We start from the raw sequence: 17,979 nt of genomic DNA, 5'->3' as shown, positions 1-17,979 counted from the left end.
ATTTGCTAGCTTTTTTGTACCACAAAGTGAACCATTTCTTTACATACTTATGAGCATCAAACATAGTATTTAGTGAACTAACTGCTCAAAGTGACTTTATTTTAAATTCTCAAAAACCAGTTTACTAGAATTTTGAATGAGAACTTAATAGTTTTGTATTAGCTGATGTAGAACAGCTACAATTTACGAGACATTGAAAATGTAATTTATATTATCTATTGCAAATGTATTGTTGCTTAGACAAGTACTACACACACACCCAAAGGCACAAATTGCAACAAAATCAAACCACGGTGAAGAATTTTCACGTATAAATTTTCAAGTGAAAGTTACATTTAATATGTTAAAGATTTATATATATATATAAAAAAATTATTATATACGAATTCCTATGCAGGATGCAGTGCTATCACTAGAAAATTCCTTTCAAGCCTGCTGTTTTCACAGCATATAATTTGTAGCAAGAGTCAAGTAGGGGAACTAGCAAGTGCTAGATGTTCCAGAACACTGGCAAGTTCTCTGCTAAATAAAAAGAATTTAGTGCTTTACCACCAGATTTCGACCAAGTATTTCATCAGTGCAAGAGCTCTGTATAGGTAGGTACACGTTTCAAAAGTTCTCCAAACACACAAAATACCGCAGGAATCAAAGGACCTGCAAAGGCAAACACAATCCTCGCGTGCGACTTTTCTTGACGTTTGCTGAAGGAGAAGAGGTTTAAAGTAGAGACGCGAGCTGATTTTTTCTAGAAGTAGAGAACGCAATAACTAAGTTTTCAGCCTTTCGTGGCATGACCACAAAACATTAGGGCACGAAACCATGAAAGGGAAAACTGGTGAGATCAGAAAAACCGAGCGTGGTTCGAGTGGAAAGAAGGGATCTTCTCAGCTATCCTAGCGCACACGTATCACCTCTGCGGTAAGGAGGGAGGAAGTTAAAGTTACGTTTGGAACGGTTTCTGCTCGCCCCGCAGAAAGTTACGCCGAGCTCGGCAAAGCACCGGAGCACCACAGACCCCGAGCCCCCCACTTCACCAGTGCTCCGCGTGCCGAAGCGCGGTGCCCGGCCACCCCCACGCGTGCCGCCCGGACACGAGTGCCTCAGCGCAGGCAAGTTCAGCCCAAGCGCAGCTAACGGGACGGGCAGGCGCCGCCGAGCCCCGCTCCCGCCAACCGCGCGGCTACCGGGGAAGGAGGGGGCGGCGGGAGGGCGAGGTCCGGCAGGGGCACGGCGGTCTCGCCGGGGGGGGGGGGGAACTCGGCGGGGCCCCGGGAACGAAGCGCCGCGCCCAAGCGAGCCCCGGTCCCGGCCCCGGGGCTCCTCCGGCCGCCGGGCTCCCCCGGCCCGGCCCGCACCCGGCGGTCCGCAAAGACGACACGAGACCGGTTCCTGGGTAAATGGTTTATGTAAGTAATAAAATATTTACTATAACATAAATAGAAACGTACCCTCGCAGTCTACATTGGTTTTGCAATAAAGATACAAACAAAAACCGAAACCCAAGGGGATGGACCGGACCGAACCCACCAACGGGAGGGAGAGAGCTCCGCGCGCGGTTAGAAAATAAATAGAAACGGGCCGGGAAATGGTATCGAAGCGTCCGCCGGGCCGGGCCGGGCCGGGGGCGCGAGGAAGGGAATAAATTAGAGATCGCAAACCTTTGGCTACTGCTGCTGCGGCCGCGAGCGGCTCCGGCGCGCAGGGCGCCCGTGGCGGGCGAATAAATACAGCGCGGGGCGCGGAGCGGGCGCGGCCGGGCCAGTCTGAGGAATAAATTAAAGCGCGTCTCCCGCCGCCCGCGCCCGCTCCGCCGCCGCCGGGGCCGCGGCGGCGGGGCCGGGCAGTCACTGCACGGCGCCGGGCAGCGCGTGGTGCAGCGGCGACGTGTCCGCCTGTGCGTAAACGTCCTCCATGGGCGGGTGCGGGACCCCGGCCGGCGTCATGCGCTTCTCCTTCTGCCGCCGGTTGCAGAACCAGACCCGCACCACCTCCTTCTCCAGCTGCAGGGAGTCCGCCAGGGAGGTGATCTCGTGCGCCGAGGGCTTGGGGCACTTGAGGAAGTGGTTCTCCAGGGCGCCCTTGACGCCCACCTCGATGGAGGTGCGCTTCTTGCGCTTCCGGCCCTGCGCCGCGATCTTGTCCAGGTTGGTGGGGCTGCCCGTGCTGGAGTCCGTCTCCTCCAGCCACTTGTTGAGCAGCGGCTTCAGCTTGCACATGTTCTTGAAGCTCAGCTGCAGCGCCTCGAACCGGCAGATGGTCGTCTGCGAGAAGACGTTCCCGTAGAGGGTGCCCAGCGCCAGCCCCACGTCGGCCTGCGTGAAGCCCAGCTTGATCCGCCGCTGCTTGAACTGCTTGGCGAACTGCTCCAGGTCGTCGGAGCTGGGCGCGTCCTCGTCCGACGGCTCGGGCGGCCCCAGCGGCGGCGGCGAGGCCGCCAGCTCGTGGGCGCCCGCCTCCTCGGCGCCCAGCGGGTCGCGCAGCCCGTGGTGCAGCGCGGGCGCCGGCGGGCCCAGCATCCCGTTGAGGCCCGCGTAGGGCTGCGCGTAGAGCAGCGGCTGCCCCGACGGCGGCGACATGGGCGGCAGGTGGTGCGCGCCGCCCTGCGCCCAGCCGCCCGCCGCGCCGCCCGCCGCCGGCTGGTGCACCAGGTGCGGGCGGTGGTGGAAGGCGGCGGCGGCGGCGGACAGCTCCTCGCGGGGCCCCGGCGGGCCGCCCTTGGCGTGCTCGGCGGGCGGGAGGTGCGCGCCCCCGCCGCCGCCGCCGCTGCCCCAGTCCGTGCCGGCGCTGGGCAGCCACTGGTGGTGCGCCAGCCCGACGGCGTGCCCGGCGGCGGGGGCCAGCCCCTGCAGGTACTCGTGGTGCATCATCTTCTGCACCTCGCGGTACGTGGTGCCCTGGTGCAAGCGGTCCCCGTCGGGGTGCATCAGCGCGGCGCTGCGCGGCAGGTACTGCGCCGTGGCGGCCATGGCCGTCTGCGCCGCGCCGCGCCGCGCCGCGCTTTAGAGCCGCGCGCCGGGGCGCCGGGCCGCCGCGCAGCCGGCCCCGCCCCCGCGCCCCATTGGCCCGCCCGCCGGCGGCGGCGGCCCGCGCCGCTCCGCCATAGGGCGCCGCCGGCGCGGGGCGCCGCCCCGCCGCTCCCCGCCGCCATTGGCCGGCGGCGGGCGGCCGCCGCCGACGGATTGGCCGGCGGAGGCGCTCGGCGGGGGAGCCCGCGTGCGCCCGCCGCCGGGGCGGCCGCCGATTGGAGGAGGCCGGTTCATTCATGCCGAGCTGCGATCGGCCACATGGGCCGGCCGCGAGCGCGGAGGCGCGGGGCCGGGGCGCCGGCGGGCTCGGGGGCACGTGCCTCGGCGCGGCGGGCGGCCCCGACGGCCCGGCCCGGCCCGACCCGCTGCCGTGCAGCACCGGCGGCGCAGCCCCACGGTGCCGCGCCGCGCCAGCACGGCACGGCACGGCACGGCACGGCCGGGCACGGCAGCAGTGGCGCCGACGGCAGGGCGCAGAGCCTAGCAGTGCCGGTGGCACGGCACGGCAGCACCCGGCACTGACGGCCCGGCACGATCCAGACCGGTGTGCTCAAGAGCCTGCCCAACGGTGCAGGGCTCTGCCCCGCGGTGTTTGCGCCTCGCAGACCTGCAGGGCACCGGGCAGGTCTCTGTCCCCTCTGCCCTGTGGTTTTGGGCTGCTGCAAAGCAGGTGGGGATCGCGGCCTCCTGCAGCTGCTGTGCAGGGGTAGCCCCTGGCCCTTAGCCAGTGAACCCTGTAGTAATCAAGAGCTTCTCGGACACTGAAAGCCCTGATTTTCCTTCCCGGTAAAACTCGGCCCCTGACTTGGCCCCTGGGCCCTGGAAAGGTGGGAGCTCCTTCCTGAATACCCCGTAGGATAAAGCACTGAGGGCCAAGAAACGAGGATCTGAGATTGTTTGGGCGTCACGGGAAATGTGGGTCTTGGAAGCAGCCTCAGAGGCAAGTCTCTGAGCCGGTTTGAGGGTTGGCACAGGATAAAGGGTGGAGGAGTTTGTGGGAAAAGACAATGGCAACAAGCAACGGACGTGTCTGGCAGTGCTGGGAGAGGGGCAAGGGACACCTTAATTAACCCAGCTCCAGACTTCATTTGGGGCTTGAGGCCCAAGGTGAATCAGGATGGGCACCAGGAACATTAATCACTTCTGAAAATTAATCTTCGCCTCTGTGCTCCCATTTGTAAAATGGGAGCAGAGACAGTGACCTTTGCCAAGGGCTTGGGTGAACAATGAACCATCGGATCAATATGTGTACGAGTGTAACATGTCAATGGCCGTACACAGATGCCCTGCTCTCTCCCAGTAGAGAGGAGACGCCTGGGCAGGGCGGCTGGCCGCTGTTAAGGACATTAACTGCTGCCTCCCAAAAGGCTTTTCCTGAGAAGGTGTGCCACATCCCTTCCCTATGTATTGAAGGCACTTTGCCATTTCAGTGCATCAAAGCACTGATTTGGACTCTGGTGACTCCAGCCCTATGCGCTGCCACTATGGAGCCAACAGACAGAAAAGCCAAGGTTGGCTTCTGGGCTTGGGGGGACCGAGCAGGGCTGCTGCAACACCCAATGCCAGGGAGTTTGCAGGACAGTGTGCTGACCAGTGTGGACCCCTCTTTGCACTGCCCATCTCGTGCCGGTGTGGTGACAGCCCTGCAGGTTGTGATGAATCAAGCCCCTGGTGCCGCGGGGTGGCAGGGTGAAGGTGCTGCCTGTGCCCACCGAGGTGCCCACCCTGTGATCACTCCAATCTGGTGCACACTGGACCCCCCTCCTGGTTCGCCCAGCCCCTGGAGCTGCTGGTTGGGTGGGATCACGCCAGGCTGGAAAGGTCCGTCTCCTCCTCCAGGCTTGCAGCGGGCCAGGTGACAACACCCAACCCAGCAGGAAGAGCTCCTGCCCTTTAACAGCCAAGGGCCAAACCCTCAGCAACAGGATCAGCGCCTGCCCATTGCAAGGGCTCAGGCATCACGTCAGGGGACTGGGGAGCTGCTGGCCCTTGTTTCGCTGAATCACGGAACGAACAGCTACATGAGTGACATACCTTGCTGCTGGCAGGCTCAGTTCTGCGCTGTCCCTGCCAAAACTGACAAGTTTAGGATTGAACGTGTGCATTTTTGGCTGTGGAATGATGTGTAATTGGTTCCTTTCACTGAACCCAGTATCTCTTTTCAGGTATACAGCCCTAGAAAGAGGCTGGACTTTGCAGGAGAGATGGGTTTCATAGATCATGGAGCATATTTCATTAAGAGAATAATGGTCTCCTTTTTTTTCCTGAGGAATCCTTTGCAAACACTGCATACTTTGTAATGAATATAACCCTTTCAGATGATTCAGTGACATGCTGTAAAATATCATACTTGGTTAAGCATCTTCTGGTTTGTTTTTTTTTTTTTCCCCCTGACCTAGACTTGCATTCATGTCAAGTCTCCATGATACAGTGCCATAATATTCAAATTTTTGGTAGCCAATTGCTTTTGATATTTATATCCATTTTTAAGGGAATCACAATGAATAAATGTGCCCAGCTCTAACTTTATGCAAAATAAGCTGTGTGTAAATCAGTAAATCATTAATAGAAATGAATAATTGCCAAAGGCTGAGGACTGGATCGCGTTTCAAACTTTTATCTGTTTATGTATTTCAGAAGTCACCGAAGGAGAAAACACAATGTATGTGATAACTTAGGTCCCCATCACACACCATTTATGCCGTAGTATTGGTTTATACTTGATCAAATGATCTTTTCAAACCAAGGCATTGTGCACAGATTGTGCTCTGGGCTTGTTTTGCTTAATAAAACTTTATTTTAAAGACTGGAAACAGCAAAGAATAGAGGAAGATCAGAAGTTCCCATTTAACACCTTCCTCAGCAACTCCAACTCCAGAAGTGAGAGCCAGGTGGCAAAGTATCTCTTTTGTAAAACAACATGAAGGAAGTAAAAGCAAAGGACAGTGCTGACCCTAAGAAAGGTGGACAGGAAGGGTCAGGATATTTCCCTATAAGCATTAAGTTCAAGAGTTGGACGTGCATATTTGTGTTGCTGGTGTCCCTGTCTCCACTGAGGTGTGCTACTGAGGAAGTGTGCTGTTTGAAAGACACTGTCAATATTTTAGTATGTTGAAAATGACTTTTCTTTTTTAAAATTATTTTAATTATATGTATTATTATTATTACATAGCTTTTCCAGAGCCATATCATTCAGCAAATCCCTGTAGGAGGGCATCCAGGTTTCCTAGCAAAAGCTAGTTCCTTCATTATGCCTTACCAGGAATATTGGCATGCAGTCCACTTCATCTTCAAGGAATAAACAACCCCATGGGCAATGTTCGATATGATTCATTCTCTGTGTGGCTGTGACAGCATCAAAACCTGCCTAATGCAGCTGGATCTGAGACTGATGGGAGGACTGAAATAACGAGGCAAGCTCAGCACGTAGAAAAGCGGAGCCCGAACTGCTGTGCATGGCGAGGGGGAAGCTGGCTATGCAGCGCATGCTGTGCTCCCCTGAGCGGGTCCAGGTAACAGGGATGCTCTGGCTTGCTGTTGCTTGGCAATGATCTGCGACAAGGGGCCATGTCATGTCAGGACATCACGGCTGGAAGCCTGTCTCAAAGGAGCTGGAGGAATCCTCCCCGTCAGTTTTGTGCTGGACGTACAGGCATGCCAGTTCTCCCTCCCCTTCCCTCCCAGTTTAGGTTCAGCTCCTATGTGTAATGCCAAAAGGATCTGCAACGCTTGACATTGCCGTGCCATCAGGTGTAGCAGGAGAATCCACGCACTGGAGCAGGAGGGGCTCGGAGGGAGGGAATCCCTCCAATCTCCAGTTTTACGGGGGTTGAGCAGCACCAGCTTTCTCTTCCACACTGGTACAGACCGGAAGGCTGTTCTGGAGTTAACACTGCAGAATGACATATCTACTAACACCCTGTGAAGCAAGCACACAATGTCATGTCCTCACTTTCCGGACAAATCCTGTCTGACCCAGTGAATTCAAATGTGTTGCAGGAGCTTTAACCTGGCTGGGGGTTAGGACTGTTTTCTCTTCTAAGGCAAAACAACAAAGACATTGCTCCTTCTACCTCCAGGTCAACAAGACACCCACACAGAAGACAAAAATCAATTTGAGAAAACAAAATGAGCCGGATTCCGTGAGCTTTGGGTCCGGGAGATACGGCAAGTGCCAAACAACAGAATTATGGGAGAGTCTCTCCCCCTGCAACTGCATGTCCTGGAAGCCACCCATTTGGGAAAACACGGTCATGGTCGCCCCAACAATCTTCAATCAAGAGAGAAAGTCCTTTTGGGTTGTAGTCTCTCTTTGAACAGGATTAGGCTCACTTCTTCAGGAGTCACTCAGTTCCAAGCACACTGTGGGTACTCTTGGGAAGGGAAGCTGCTATTTCCTCTGCAGCGTTTACACCGTAAGCTACATTAACACCCGGGGGTCACCGGCAGGAGAACAGCCATGGCATATTGCAGCTCCTCTGCTCATGGTGGAAGTGTGCCTTGCATCCGGGTCTCCTGCAGCTCAGCACGGAGTGAAGCCAGCTGCTGTTAGTGTCTGGGCCTCATCTCAGACACCAGTTGAAACAACTTGATCGACCATTGGATCAGTGGGTTTGCACCATTTCTGCAGCAAGGAAAGATACCAGCATTATCTGTCAGCTGAGAGAGAGGAGTCCAGAAGTCAAGTCTTCTCAGAGTAAACTCTGTAAGTGTGAAACTCCCTCGAGGGAAGGCAGCATTTGCCAAAATTTTTAGCATTTTGTCTAAATGTCCTTCATCTAGGACTAGAGCACAGATAATAAATTTTTACAACATTTTGGATGGTTACATCTTTTGGCAAAATATTCTTTTTGCTTTGCTCATCTAAACTTGCAGAACTCTTAATTTAGTGAGTGACAAGTAACAAGTTAGTGGCTGCGACAACATTGATTTTAATCATAAAACTAGAGAGGAAGAGAAATAGAGAGTGAATCGCAGAGAACAGTTAATACAGATGTGTGAGGTATGCTCACTATGATTAGCTTTAGTTGTATACGGTCCTGTAATTATTTGAAAATTGTCCAGAAATATGTTCTCACAAGGCCAAAATGAAGGCAAAAAATGCTGTTGTGATCTTTTATTGAATCAATGAAATTTAGATTAGGCAGTCACTAAATTCCTATTTACACAACAGACCTTAATGGCTCCAAAGGAAGCACTCAAATGTATTCGACAAATAATCCCTATTTATGAAAGCCCCATAATATACATTTACATAATCCCCACTTTAAAAAGCTATATCAGCTCTAAAGTTCTTCAGCTCAGAGATATGCCCCAGGGGATTAAAAGTACCAAACAAAACAAAGAGAAGTAAAATGTACCCATGCACACACATCCACAAACAGGCATCACAATCTTTGAGATTAGCACACACAGAAGGAAGTAGGAATGACATACTAGCTTTCCTCACCTCCCCCCTCCACCTCCAACAGTGTTTGTGCATGTGCACAAGCATGAACACATGCAGAATTCTACAAGTGGCTCAGTGTGACTTTGAGCATGTGCATGATACTGCAGTGTCCCTGTGCATCAAGTCCCTCTCAGCCTTCCTAGCCTTTTTTCACAAATGTAATATTGGTTAATCATGTATACCCATTACCATACCGAAACAAATAGTCTGTACTAATGTTTCGGGATGTATGTAGCAGCTTTAGAAAGCAGCTGACTTGGCATGAAGCCAGTGGGTCATGCGCTTTATTCATACTGAAGACGACTGGACACTTGCTAATATTCCCATGTGATGGATGTGGCATTTTGCTGTCAGAGGTGCTGTCCTTGAGATAAGAAGTATGACAGGGTATAGATCTGCACCAAGCATGTTAATGTTGCTGAAGGGTTTGAATTAAAAAAAGCTGTTCTTTACTGTGGAAAACAAGCCGTCCCTGAAAAGCTGATTCTCCAGAAGAAATGCAAATTTTGGATGCTGATTTGTTACCTTCTTTAATTTTACCCTGTTTAGCAACTGTCCATTGTTTAGGAACAAAATGCTGTGACTCCTGTCTTCTGAAGCACCAGTTTCGCAATTCTGATGGCTCGGTAAATTATATATTGGCTTCAGTGAAACCAGGAAAGGGAAAATACTGCAGAATTAATTTCCAGCTTCAGAGAAATGCCTTCACTGCCTGTACGTTCTTAACCATGTGTGTGTGTGTTTTGTTTCAAACTCTTTCATTAGCATTTATAATATAAATGAGAACATGGAAGCACAGAAATGTTGTTATTTACCCTCAGTGCATGCCAGCATTCAAGTGATGTGGAGTTTTGCCTGCAAAATCTCATCCTCTCCCAAAGCTCCCGGGTTGTCAGCCAGCTCCGAAGGTCCTGCAGGCACCACGTGCCAAGCAACAATGGGAGGAGTAGCTGGTGCACAGCTGCACGCCCAAGCCATCTTCCCAGCTGGTCCAGTCCTTCTCCAGAAGCCAAACGGGATTTTTCTGGTTTGCTGGCATAGGGCAGGGTCCAGTGTCCCCTCAGCTTCTCTTTCAGCAGGGGCTGAGGCAGCCACCTGCAGTGCTGCCAGGCGTCTCTGAAGAGGTCTGCTCTCCTCAGCCCTAAGGAACTCTTTCCTGCGTAATGGCCAGTAAAACTCTTCACCTTAAAGCCGGACTTGTTCCCTGAGTGTTAGGGGTAACAGAAGGGCTCAGCACTGGCCTGTGTCAGGTGCCTGAGGCACTAAGCATTTCTTCCCAAAATAACACAAAAGATTGGTAATTTCACCCTGTGCGTTCTGAGCTCTGTTCCACCTTAATAATGAAGCTCTTGAGTTAAGGTTTCCATTTAATGAGGCTCTTTGCAGTTTACATAAAACAACCACATGAATAAATACTCAGTTTAGAAAAGATAAGACCTAGGGATGAGTTTGGCGGGGGTTCAGCAAGAAAGATTATGCATACAGCAGATAAAGGTGTCTACAGTTGTGCCGTCACTTGATCTTGTCAATCTAATATCAACTCGAACATGGAGAAGAAGCAACCGTTATTTTACTGGAGTGGAGTGAGTAACGGGATCTCAGGAATCACCACACCCGGAGCTGGTCAAATTCAGGAGCTCTCACGTGCTTGTCCCTCAAAGTCAGCCAGTATTGATTACAGTCAGTGTAGCAACCTGCAATGTCCGATTGCTGAGAAAGGGGAATTGCACAGAGAATGGTTTGTTTTTTCATTTTCCAAACAGATGTGGTGTAGGACATGTGTGTTCCTTTATTCTCCCCACTCCACATTGATTACCCTAATGCTGCACAGTTCCAGAGCTGGTCTTTCAATATTGACAGGCCACACTTCCTAGGTTGGCTACCCAAAATGGGGTGTTTTGAAAAATGTACAGATGTAGAAGAATGGGGAGGCAGAAATTTTCTCTGTGGCAAGGTTGAGGTGCGAGGCTCGGGAGATGAAGGGCTGAATCCCTGTAATTTTGTTGTTACTACAAATTATGCCTTGTTTAAACTCTCCACCTCAGGTTTTGATCTGTTATACTGGTGCTAATCCACATATTTATGCTTTGCTAGTCTGGATTCAAAGTGGTATAATTTAGCTCATCATGAAGGCCAAGAGTCCTCCCTATCTTCTGCATGCGCTGTCACTCTATCATAATTTTTGCACTTTTTGTGACTCGTTATCATCCCTATTGTGGTAACTGAGGCAGAGGACAAGAGTTCAGAAAGAAAACATCATTTTTTTAATGAAATTCACTTCTCGGGTGATCACGTGCTTCTGGAGAACAGCAATCAGGCACCAGCCTTCAGACTACCCATCTCTGCTTCTCCCTGCCTGCACCCCAAGCCCCCTGCTCACTGTGCTCTTCTCATGTCGGGAACAGGGGCCTGGCAGTACAGGCTGAAACTCAGCAGCAGGGAGAGGTGACACTGCTGCTGGCTTTTTGCTGGTGTCATTCTCTCCAGAGAGAGGGAAGTGGTGAGCAATTGGGGTAGAGGATCGTGCCTGGGACAGCGTGTCACTAGATGTGGGCTGTTTTGTAAGGATGATGCCACCAACAAACTTCATTTCTCTACTACTCTTTTTGAGCCAAGCTCAATGATGAAACTACCAAACTTCGTCAGTTCCAAGACTCATCTTTGACCAATTCACCCAGTAACTTCTCCTTGTGCCTTGCTTCCCAGCAGTCTACCTGCTTCTGTCCTCCCTTTGGCCATTTCCTTACACATTTAAATTATTCTGTTAACCTCTGCTTCCTTTAGGCCTGTAGAAAAGCCCTTACAAGATTACCGGGGGGGGGTCTGCACCATAGAAACAACATAATACAGGTAGATGTGTAAGGACTTATCTGGCAGACAATGATTTCTTGTGCAAACAAATAGTATTGAACTGAGTGGGAAGAGCAGGTACTGTAAGGGACAAACCTTTCCAGCCACGATGCAGGACCAATTCGTGCTATTACTGTTGGGATAGGAGGAGCTGAGGATGAGCAGCCTGCTTGGTGCTTTGGCAGGATGTTCCATCTGTGAGTCACAGCTCTACTGGAGCCGTACCAGCCCCTCGGCCAGACAAGCTTTGCCTTCATTAACTCTTTCCTGCAGGAGAAGCAGAAGCCAATTAATTACAACTTAGATTTTATTCCATTAAACTCCTCTAAGCTCCAGGGGAAGAGCCTTAAGACTCTACTCTGATCCTGTTGCCACTGACGCCAGTAAAAAGCTCTCCACAGACTTGGATGGGAGGAGGCATTAATTCCACGTCTGCTTTCAGCCTGGAGCATGGCCACACTCAGGGTCACTGCCAGGAGGGCTGTCCCTCTGAACGCAGTCCCTCTTCCCCATCAGCACCTGCCTTAGGGAGGTGCATTGTCTGCGGAGAATGATTTCTGCTGGTCCCAGTGACAATGGACCAAGTGGCCATCCTCCCAGTGGCCATACATTGTAGTTACCATCAAAACCTCGCTCCCATACCTTATCTTAAACATTCATTCTGCTGCTCCCTATAAAGAAAAAACCTGAGCCTTTCACCTTCCAAGCTGAACGGACTTTAATTAATTGGATTTTCAAAGAGTGATCATCACATCTGAAATGACAGACTTCAGATCATTCCCAGCACTTACAGCTTTGCTGCCAGAAGAGAAATCTTCACAAGCTGGGACTAAGTCATAGCTCCGCAAGGCTGGTTTTAAGTGGGCAAATCTTAGAAAAGAACTGTTCCTCAATCTCCTTTTCATAAACTATTAGTGTTTCAAAGAAGTCAGAGGACTGAATGCAGGCTGTGTCATACTGGACTGCACAGTTGACAAGGCAGGAGTGGATCCTGCTTTGTTACAAGAACAAGTTAAATACCATCATCTGGTGCAACACTACAGACATGTCTTTGCATGGGGTCTGATGCCATAATGCCACATACTCTACAATGCATAAGCAGCTGGGTTTTTTTATTCACGGGCAAATTGCTTAGGTATTTGGTGTGGAATAGGTACAAGGTGATAAAAGAAAGGTATTATTTATACAGCATACAAAAATGCAACTGGTCTTCTGGATATAGGACAGCATAGTTCAAAGTCAAATTTCTCTTTGTTCCTTGTGTGTTGCAAGTAGCTCATTGGCAAGGGCCCAGTACTTCTCAGACTGGTTACAGGACTGTCTCACCTGAGCTCTGATCTGTGCCATAGCTTGTATTTCTTGTATTTTTGTTTAGCTGCACTGTGGGCCAACAAACTCCCACTGCAGTCAACAGGCCCTCGGCATCTAGGCTTTCTCTTGAGTCATGGTGCAATGATGTGTCACCTCTTCACTCTTACTACTGTTCTGAACACTTTTCTTCCCAGTCCTACTTATTTGGGTCAACGCTTCCTAGAACCTCATCAACAAAATTCTCAGCAGCAGCGCAGGAGACTTGCTTTACTTTTGCTCCAGTCTGCAGAGGTGGTAACACTCTGGCGGTCTGCAGAGGTGGTCACGTCACGGACATGGTCAGATGCAGGTCTGTCTGCCGATGCACACATCTGTCCTTCCCAGGGAAAGGGCAGTGGATTGGGGAAGGGGAGAGCCTGCAAGCCTCTGGCAGACAGTGTTTCAGTCATTCACGGTGGATATAAAAATAGAGAAGAGTTCTCAATAAGAGGGTGGTTAAAGGAGTCAGAATACATAACAAAGTATGGAAGTAAGAAAAATAGGTTAAACGGATCACATTTCATCTTGATTTCTTTTTCTGTCAATCCCTTTTCTATTGTCTAGTAAATTCTCTTTCGGGGCACTGTGGTTTGGCAATTCAGAATTGTTTAAATCCCCTAGATGAAGACTACCTCACAGGAGGGTTGTTTAATATCCAGGGTCAGATTTTCAATGGCTGCAGTGCCTCACCTCAGCTTCAGTTGTTTCTGCACAGCTATAAGCTCACAGCAAAAAATTTAACACACACCGCCCTCTGCCCCCAATCTGTGCTCAATTTGTAGTTTTGCCATTTGTAGGTGCTAGTAGAAAAGCAGACCATTTTTGCACAGAAGTTTTTGTGTGCAGACTTCTGTATGAACAAAGAGAAACTACACTTTGCAAACATGTCTCTGCGGAGCAGATTCTTAAAGAATGGAATTGATACCTGCGTAAACTCGAGTGGCCTACGTGCATTATTTCCTCCCCTCTTTCATTCAGTCTCACAGCATATCACAACCCATTTGTCTACAACTACATGTTCAGAAATGCCATATTTCTTCAGTTCGGCTGTTATGAACAGGTGCTCTATGTTTCAGAACAAAGAATGTCCGTGAAGGTTGCCTGTTTTTTCTAGATGCGCGTGTCACTTCATACGTATACACAACAGAGAAAACACATAATCTCATTTAAACTGGACAAAATATAAGGTTAAGATTCGTTGAAACTAAACAACAAAAATACATGTAAGTTTAAATAACTGAAGGAAATCTTCAGCTCAACAGCATTTTCCCTCTGTCCTTGTTTAATCAATGTGATCATAAGCTATTATTTTAAACTCTTAATGCACGAGAAGGGCAGAAGGACAACTTTTTAGGTGGCAGCATAAAAACAATAGCAACCTGGCAAGCTTATGGATGGCCAGCAAACGTAAAGCCTTTTGGATCTTTCTGGACTCTCACTTAATTGAAAATAAAATACGTGGCTGTCATGTTGCTCTTTTCTCCCTTTCTCTCTGGGAGAGGGCAACATGTGCCGTGAGCCCCCAGCCTGGTGCTGCTGCACAGGCTCCATTGTTTTCGCTCAGGAGGACCCACGCCCACACAACTCAGTGGCAGCGAGGCTGGGGTATGTCGTGCGTGCAAACATGCATAGGCATTGCTGGGCATCTACATCGCCCTGCAGTCCTACAAAGGCTGAGAGTCTCTGGCTGAGCGTGGTGCCAGGGGCACCCCAGCGAGGAAGAGGAGCTGGGCTCTTGCCTGTCAGAGAGGAGCCTGCAAGCGCTCACCGCTAGAATGTGGAGCAGGAGCCTCCTTGTGCCCATCCATATGTTAGTGGGACCAATTCTGCTGAAACTGACTGGTAGAAATGAGGGGGGGGAGAGAGTCCCAGCAATAAAAAAAGGGCAGAATCCTAATTTTGGGGGTGCTGCCCACACTCCCTCAGTTACAAAGCTTCCAAGGCAGCGACTGGTTGGCCACACAGGTGTACATTTTCACTCCTTGCCCGTCAGTGATCGCTCGGCAAGACTCAGCACTATCTGCAATGCATGTGTGCACACACACAAGAGCCAATTAAAGCAGCCAGGGCCAGCGTTCCCTCCCGACTCCCCCATGGGTGCATGCGGCTTGAACAGCTTAATGAGGTGGGACAGCCAGAAACGCATCGCTAGGCAACGTGGCACTGCTGGCCAGTCTGGCCCCGAAACGGAAGGGGCTGGCAAGCCAGTAAGAGGAGCAGCACCCGTGGCTGGCATCAGGCACCGGGCTGCAGTGGTGGAGATGCAGACAAAGCTGTCAGAAAAAAAATCAAGACAGAAGACCGTCATGGAACGTGCTAAACCGAAATGGGCAGGAACCTGGAGTGAGCACTGCCAGCACAGAGAGGGGTGGTCCTGCCCGGAGCCTCGTGTCCCTCCTTGGGGACTGCACGGCTCCACCTGGGAGCAGCTACCTCCAAGCATGCGGGAAAGGTCTCTGCATGCAGATAAGTTCCTGACAACTGTTAGGAGTACCTGGATTTCAATTATAATAAAATTATTCAGCTCCTCTGTCTTCTCAGGATTGGAGCATGCATGTGTCCCATCCTGTGACTGTTCAGTAAGCCCACGCACTGGCTCCTGGTGATAGCAACACGGCCTTCCCGGTGGGAGTGATTCTCCACTTGCTTTTCAGACACCTGCATATCACAAGAATCATAGGTTCAGGGGCCCTGCCTGTCCCCAAGAACACAGTAAGCACCCTTCCCGCAAGCCCGCAGTGTGTGCACTTTCCAGTTGTTAAGAACTGCACACTCACTGTTAGCTACATGCACACAGAACAATTGGCAGGTTTTAGGCATCTGTTACAGTTTTTACCTAGCTGAAGCAAGGCTAACAAAACGGTAACACTTAGAGCCATCAACTGCCTCAGACAAAACGCAGCTGTTTGTTCCTATGTCAGCACTGTGGGTGGGTGAAGCACTGATGACATTTATAGAAGAATTTTCTTTTCACACCAGGCAGTGAAGCAAACTTTTGCTAGAATGTGTTCTTTTCACAAGTGATTCCCCCCCCCCCCCCAATTCCTATCCTAAGATCTTACTTAAAGTCATGTATAGAAATAAGGCAGAAGAGCACTAGAAACTGCACCGGATTGGAAGCTTGTATCCACCCTCTGCTTGCACTGCTTCAGAGCTACAACCTCTCTCCCCCACATTAGGTAGTATTTTCATTAGATACCTGACCTCTGGTTCTGATTAAATAACTTGTATAATTAGATTGAGACATCTGCTTATCCCTGGGGGAAGAAATCCTTTTTAGCACCGGACTAAGTCTGATTTTGTTAATTACCTTAGCAGCACTGTATTAATACATAGTTTCTTGATGGCAAGAAGCTGTGGTATTAGGTTTATTCCTCCTGGCTTTCACAATACTATAGTAAGACAGTTTAGGGATTAGGAATCAGGCATTGAGCCCAGTATTTCCCTCCTCCCTTCACTCATCTCAACACTCTCCCCTCGTTTTGCTGATTAAAATATTCCCTGTTTCACTTGCCTGTTGAATACAGTTTCCAGGTTCTTTGTTTCACAAGTAAGGATAATATATTCCCAGTGACTGCTACAAAGCAATGCATTCTGGGATACTTCGGAGTAATTAAAGTTCTCAGGGTTCTTTGGAGATGCGAATTTGTGTCAACAAACAAATGCATTACTATTGGCACTGCTAGTTTTTCAGTTCATCCTCCAGAAGTACAGCAGTCCACATACAGACTGGCAAAGTGGAATGGACACAAAAGGAGAGCAACATGAAGTGCACTCAGGTTTGCACACACTGTCCTTTTCATCTTGTGGCTCCAAGTCTGAACATCCGCAGGCAACTGGACTGCAAAGTTCCCCTGGAACTGCAATAAAGACAGATTCTGTCCTTTGGACAAGCTTGACCAAAAGTGAACAAATTTACATAATGCTGAAAAAGAAGAGACTTGAGATTTGCATCCAAGCTTGGAAAAATACATTCTCAGAAGTGGGTGGCAGTAAGCCCAGTGGGCACCGAGCCCCGAGGTAGGTGCTCCGGAGGTGCATCAGCAGGCAGCGGGCAGAGCTGTAGGCAGAAGCTGGCCTTAGGGCATGCAGCCGGGTGCCTGCTGGCAGCAAGCACCCCAAAGTGCCACTGGCTCCGAGCTGATTATTTAAACAGGCTGGTCTGGGGGCCCAAAAGCACTTCTGGCAATGGTGAGAACTGAATCAGGAGCAAAAGGACTATTATGCAATAGAGCATTTTTCTATCAACAGATGGAAATACCTAATAAGATGTAAATCATCTGTTTGATAACCAAGCCGTTACAGAACTAGAGATTCAGGCTTCCCAGGGAAACTTCAATTCTCAGAACCACGTATTTACTATTTATATGACTTGCCAGCTTATCTAAAGGCTCGTCCTTTTCAGAATGCTATACAGGCAGCCAGAAGGCGCTTTCACAAAGAATTGTTTGGATGCTTCTCAAAGCAAAAATATATTCAGTGCAGAACTTAATTGTAACACTAAATCTGTGAGTTTTAGAAAAAAGGTGATGGGGGTGGAAATCACGGGGGAGGAGAGGCATAGGAACATAACATCAAATGCCTATAGGAGGTCAGAGCAAAGATGCCCTGTCCAGCAACAGAGGCATAGGGAAGACTGTCAGAACAGCACAAAGCTTGCAGCAATGCCTCTCCAGAATACGGTCCCAGAGTCTGACAGTTTGCAGAGATTTCCCATGACAGAAGTGAGGTTTGTTATTCAATAGCTGTTAGGTTTTTTTTTCATTCCACAACTTCATCCAATTTATTTTTTTAAATTTATGTAAACCTTCAGCATCCACAACATTCTGCACCAAAGATTTCTACAGATTAATGACACACTGTGCAAAGAACCACCTTCTTCTGTTTGAAGAACCAGAGCCAGTGAGCAAATCACCTCTGGGTGACTTCTTCATGCTACTCACGATTTCAGAGACTGCTATCATTTTGTCCCACAGTCACCCCTTTCCAGGCTGAAGAATCACAGTCTGTGGAGCTGTGCCTCCTATGGATGCTATTCTATACCCTTGATCAGCCCTGTTGCACATTTCTGAATATTTTCCAGGTATATAAATGCTTCGACAACTAGGATAGAAAGAGAACTAAATGATTTCACCTGATTTCTGTGGCCTGCGTTCCCAAGAATACTGGGCCACCCAAAGCAGCTATCAGGAGAGAAGTGCCTCCCAAGAGCCAAGACTGCTGTGAGGTGAATACATTCAGTTTAGAAAGATTTAAAGGTAGTACAACTTAGGAACAGTTTGGTTTTTGTTAACATCTAAAGTA

At 49.9% G+C, this 17,979-nt stretch overlaps 1 protein-coding gene across 1 annotated transcript; it reads right to left on the bottom strand.

Annotated features, from left to right (window-relative positions):
* Positions 1–1,392: 1,392 nt before the first annotated feature.
* POU3F1 (POU class 3 homeobox 1) lies at positions 1,393–2,984 on the bottom strand. The gene has a single exon (XM_052811918.1). It carries the CDS (start codon positions 2,964–2,966, stop codon positions 1,845–1,847), a length of 1,122 nt encoding a protein of 373 aa, XP_052667878.1. The 5' UTR covers positions 2,967–2,984; the 3' UTR covers positions 1,393–1,844.
* Positions 2,985–17,979: the final 14,995 nt, after the last annotated feature.

The sequence above is a fragment of the Harpia harpyja genome, chromosome 16 (assembly GCF_026419915.1).
Source record: "Harpia harpyja isolate bHarHar1 chromosome 16, bHarHar1 primary haplotype, whole genome shotgun sequence".
NCBI classification, from domain to species: Eukaryota; Metazoa; Chordata; class Aves; order Accipitriformes; family Accipitridae; genus Harpia; species Harpia harpyja.
This window is presented reverse-complemented; position numbering and strand designations above follow the sequence as displayed.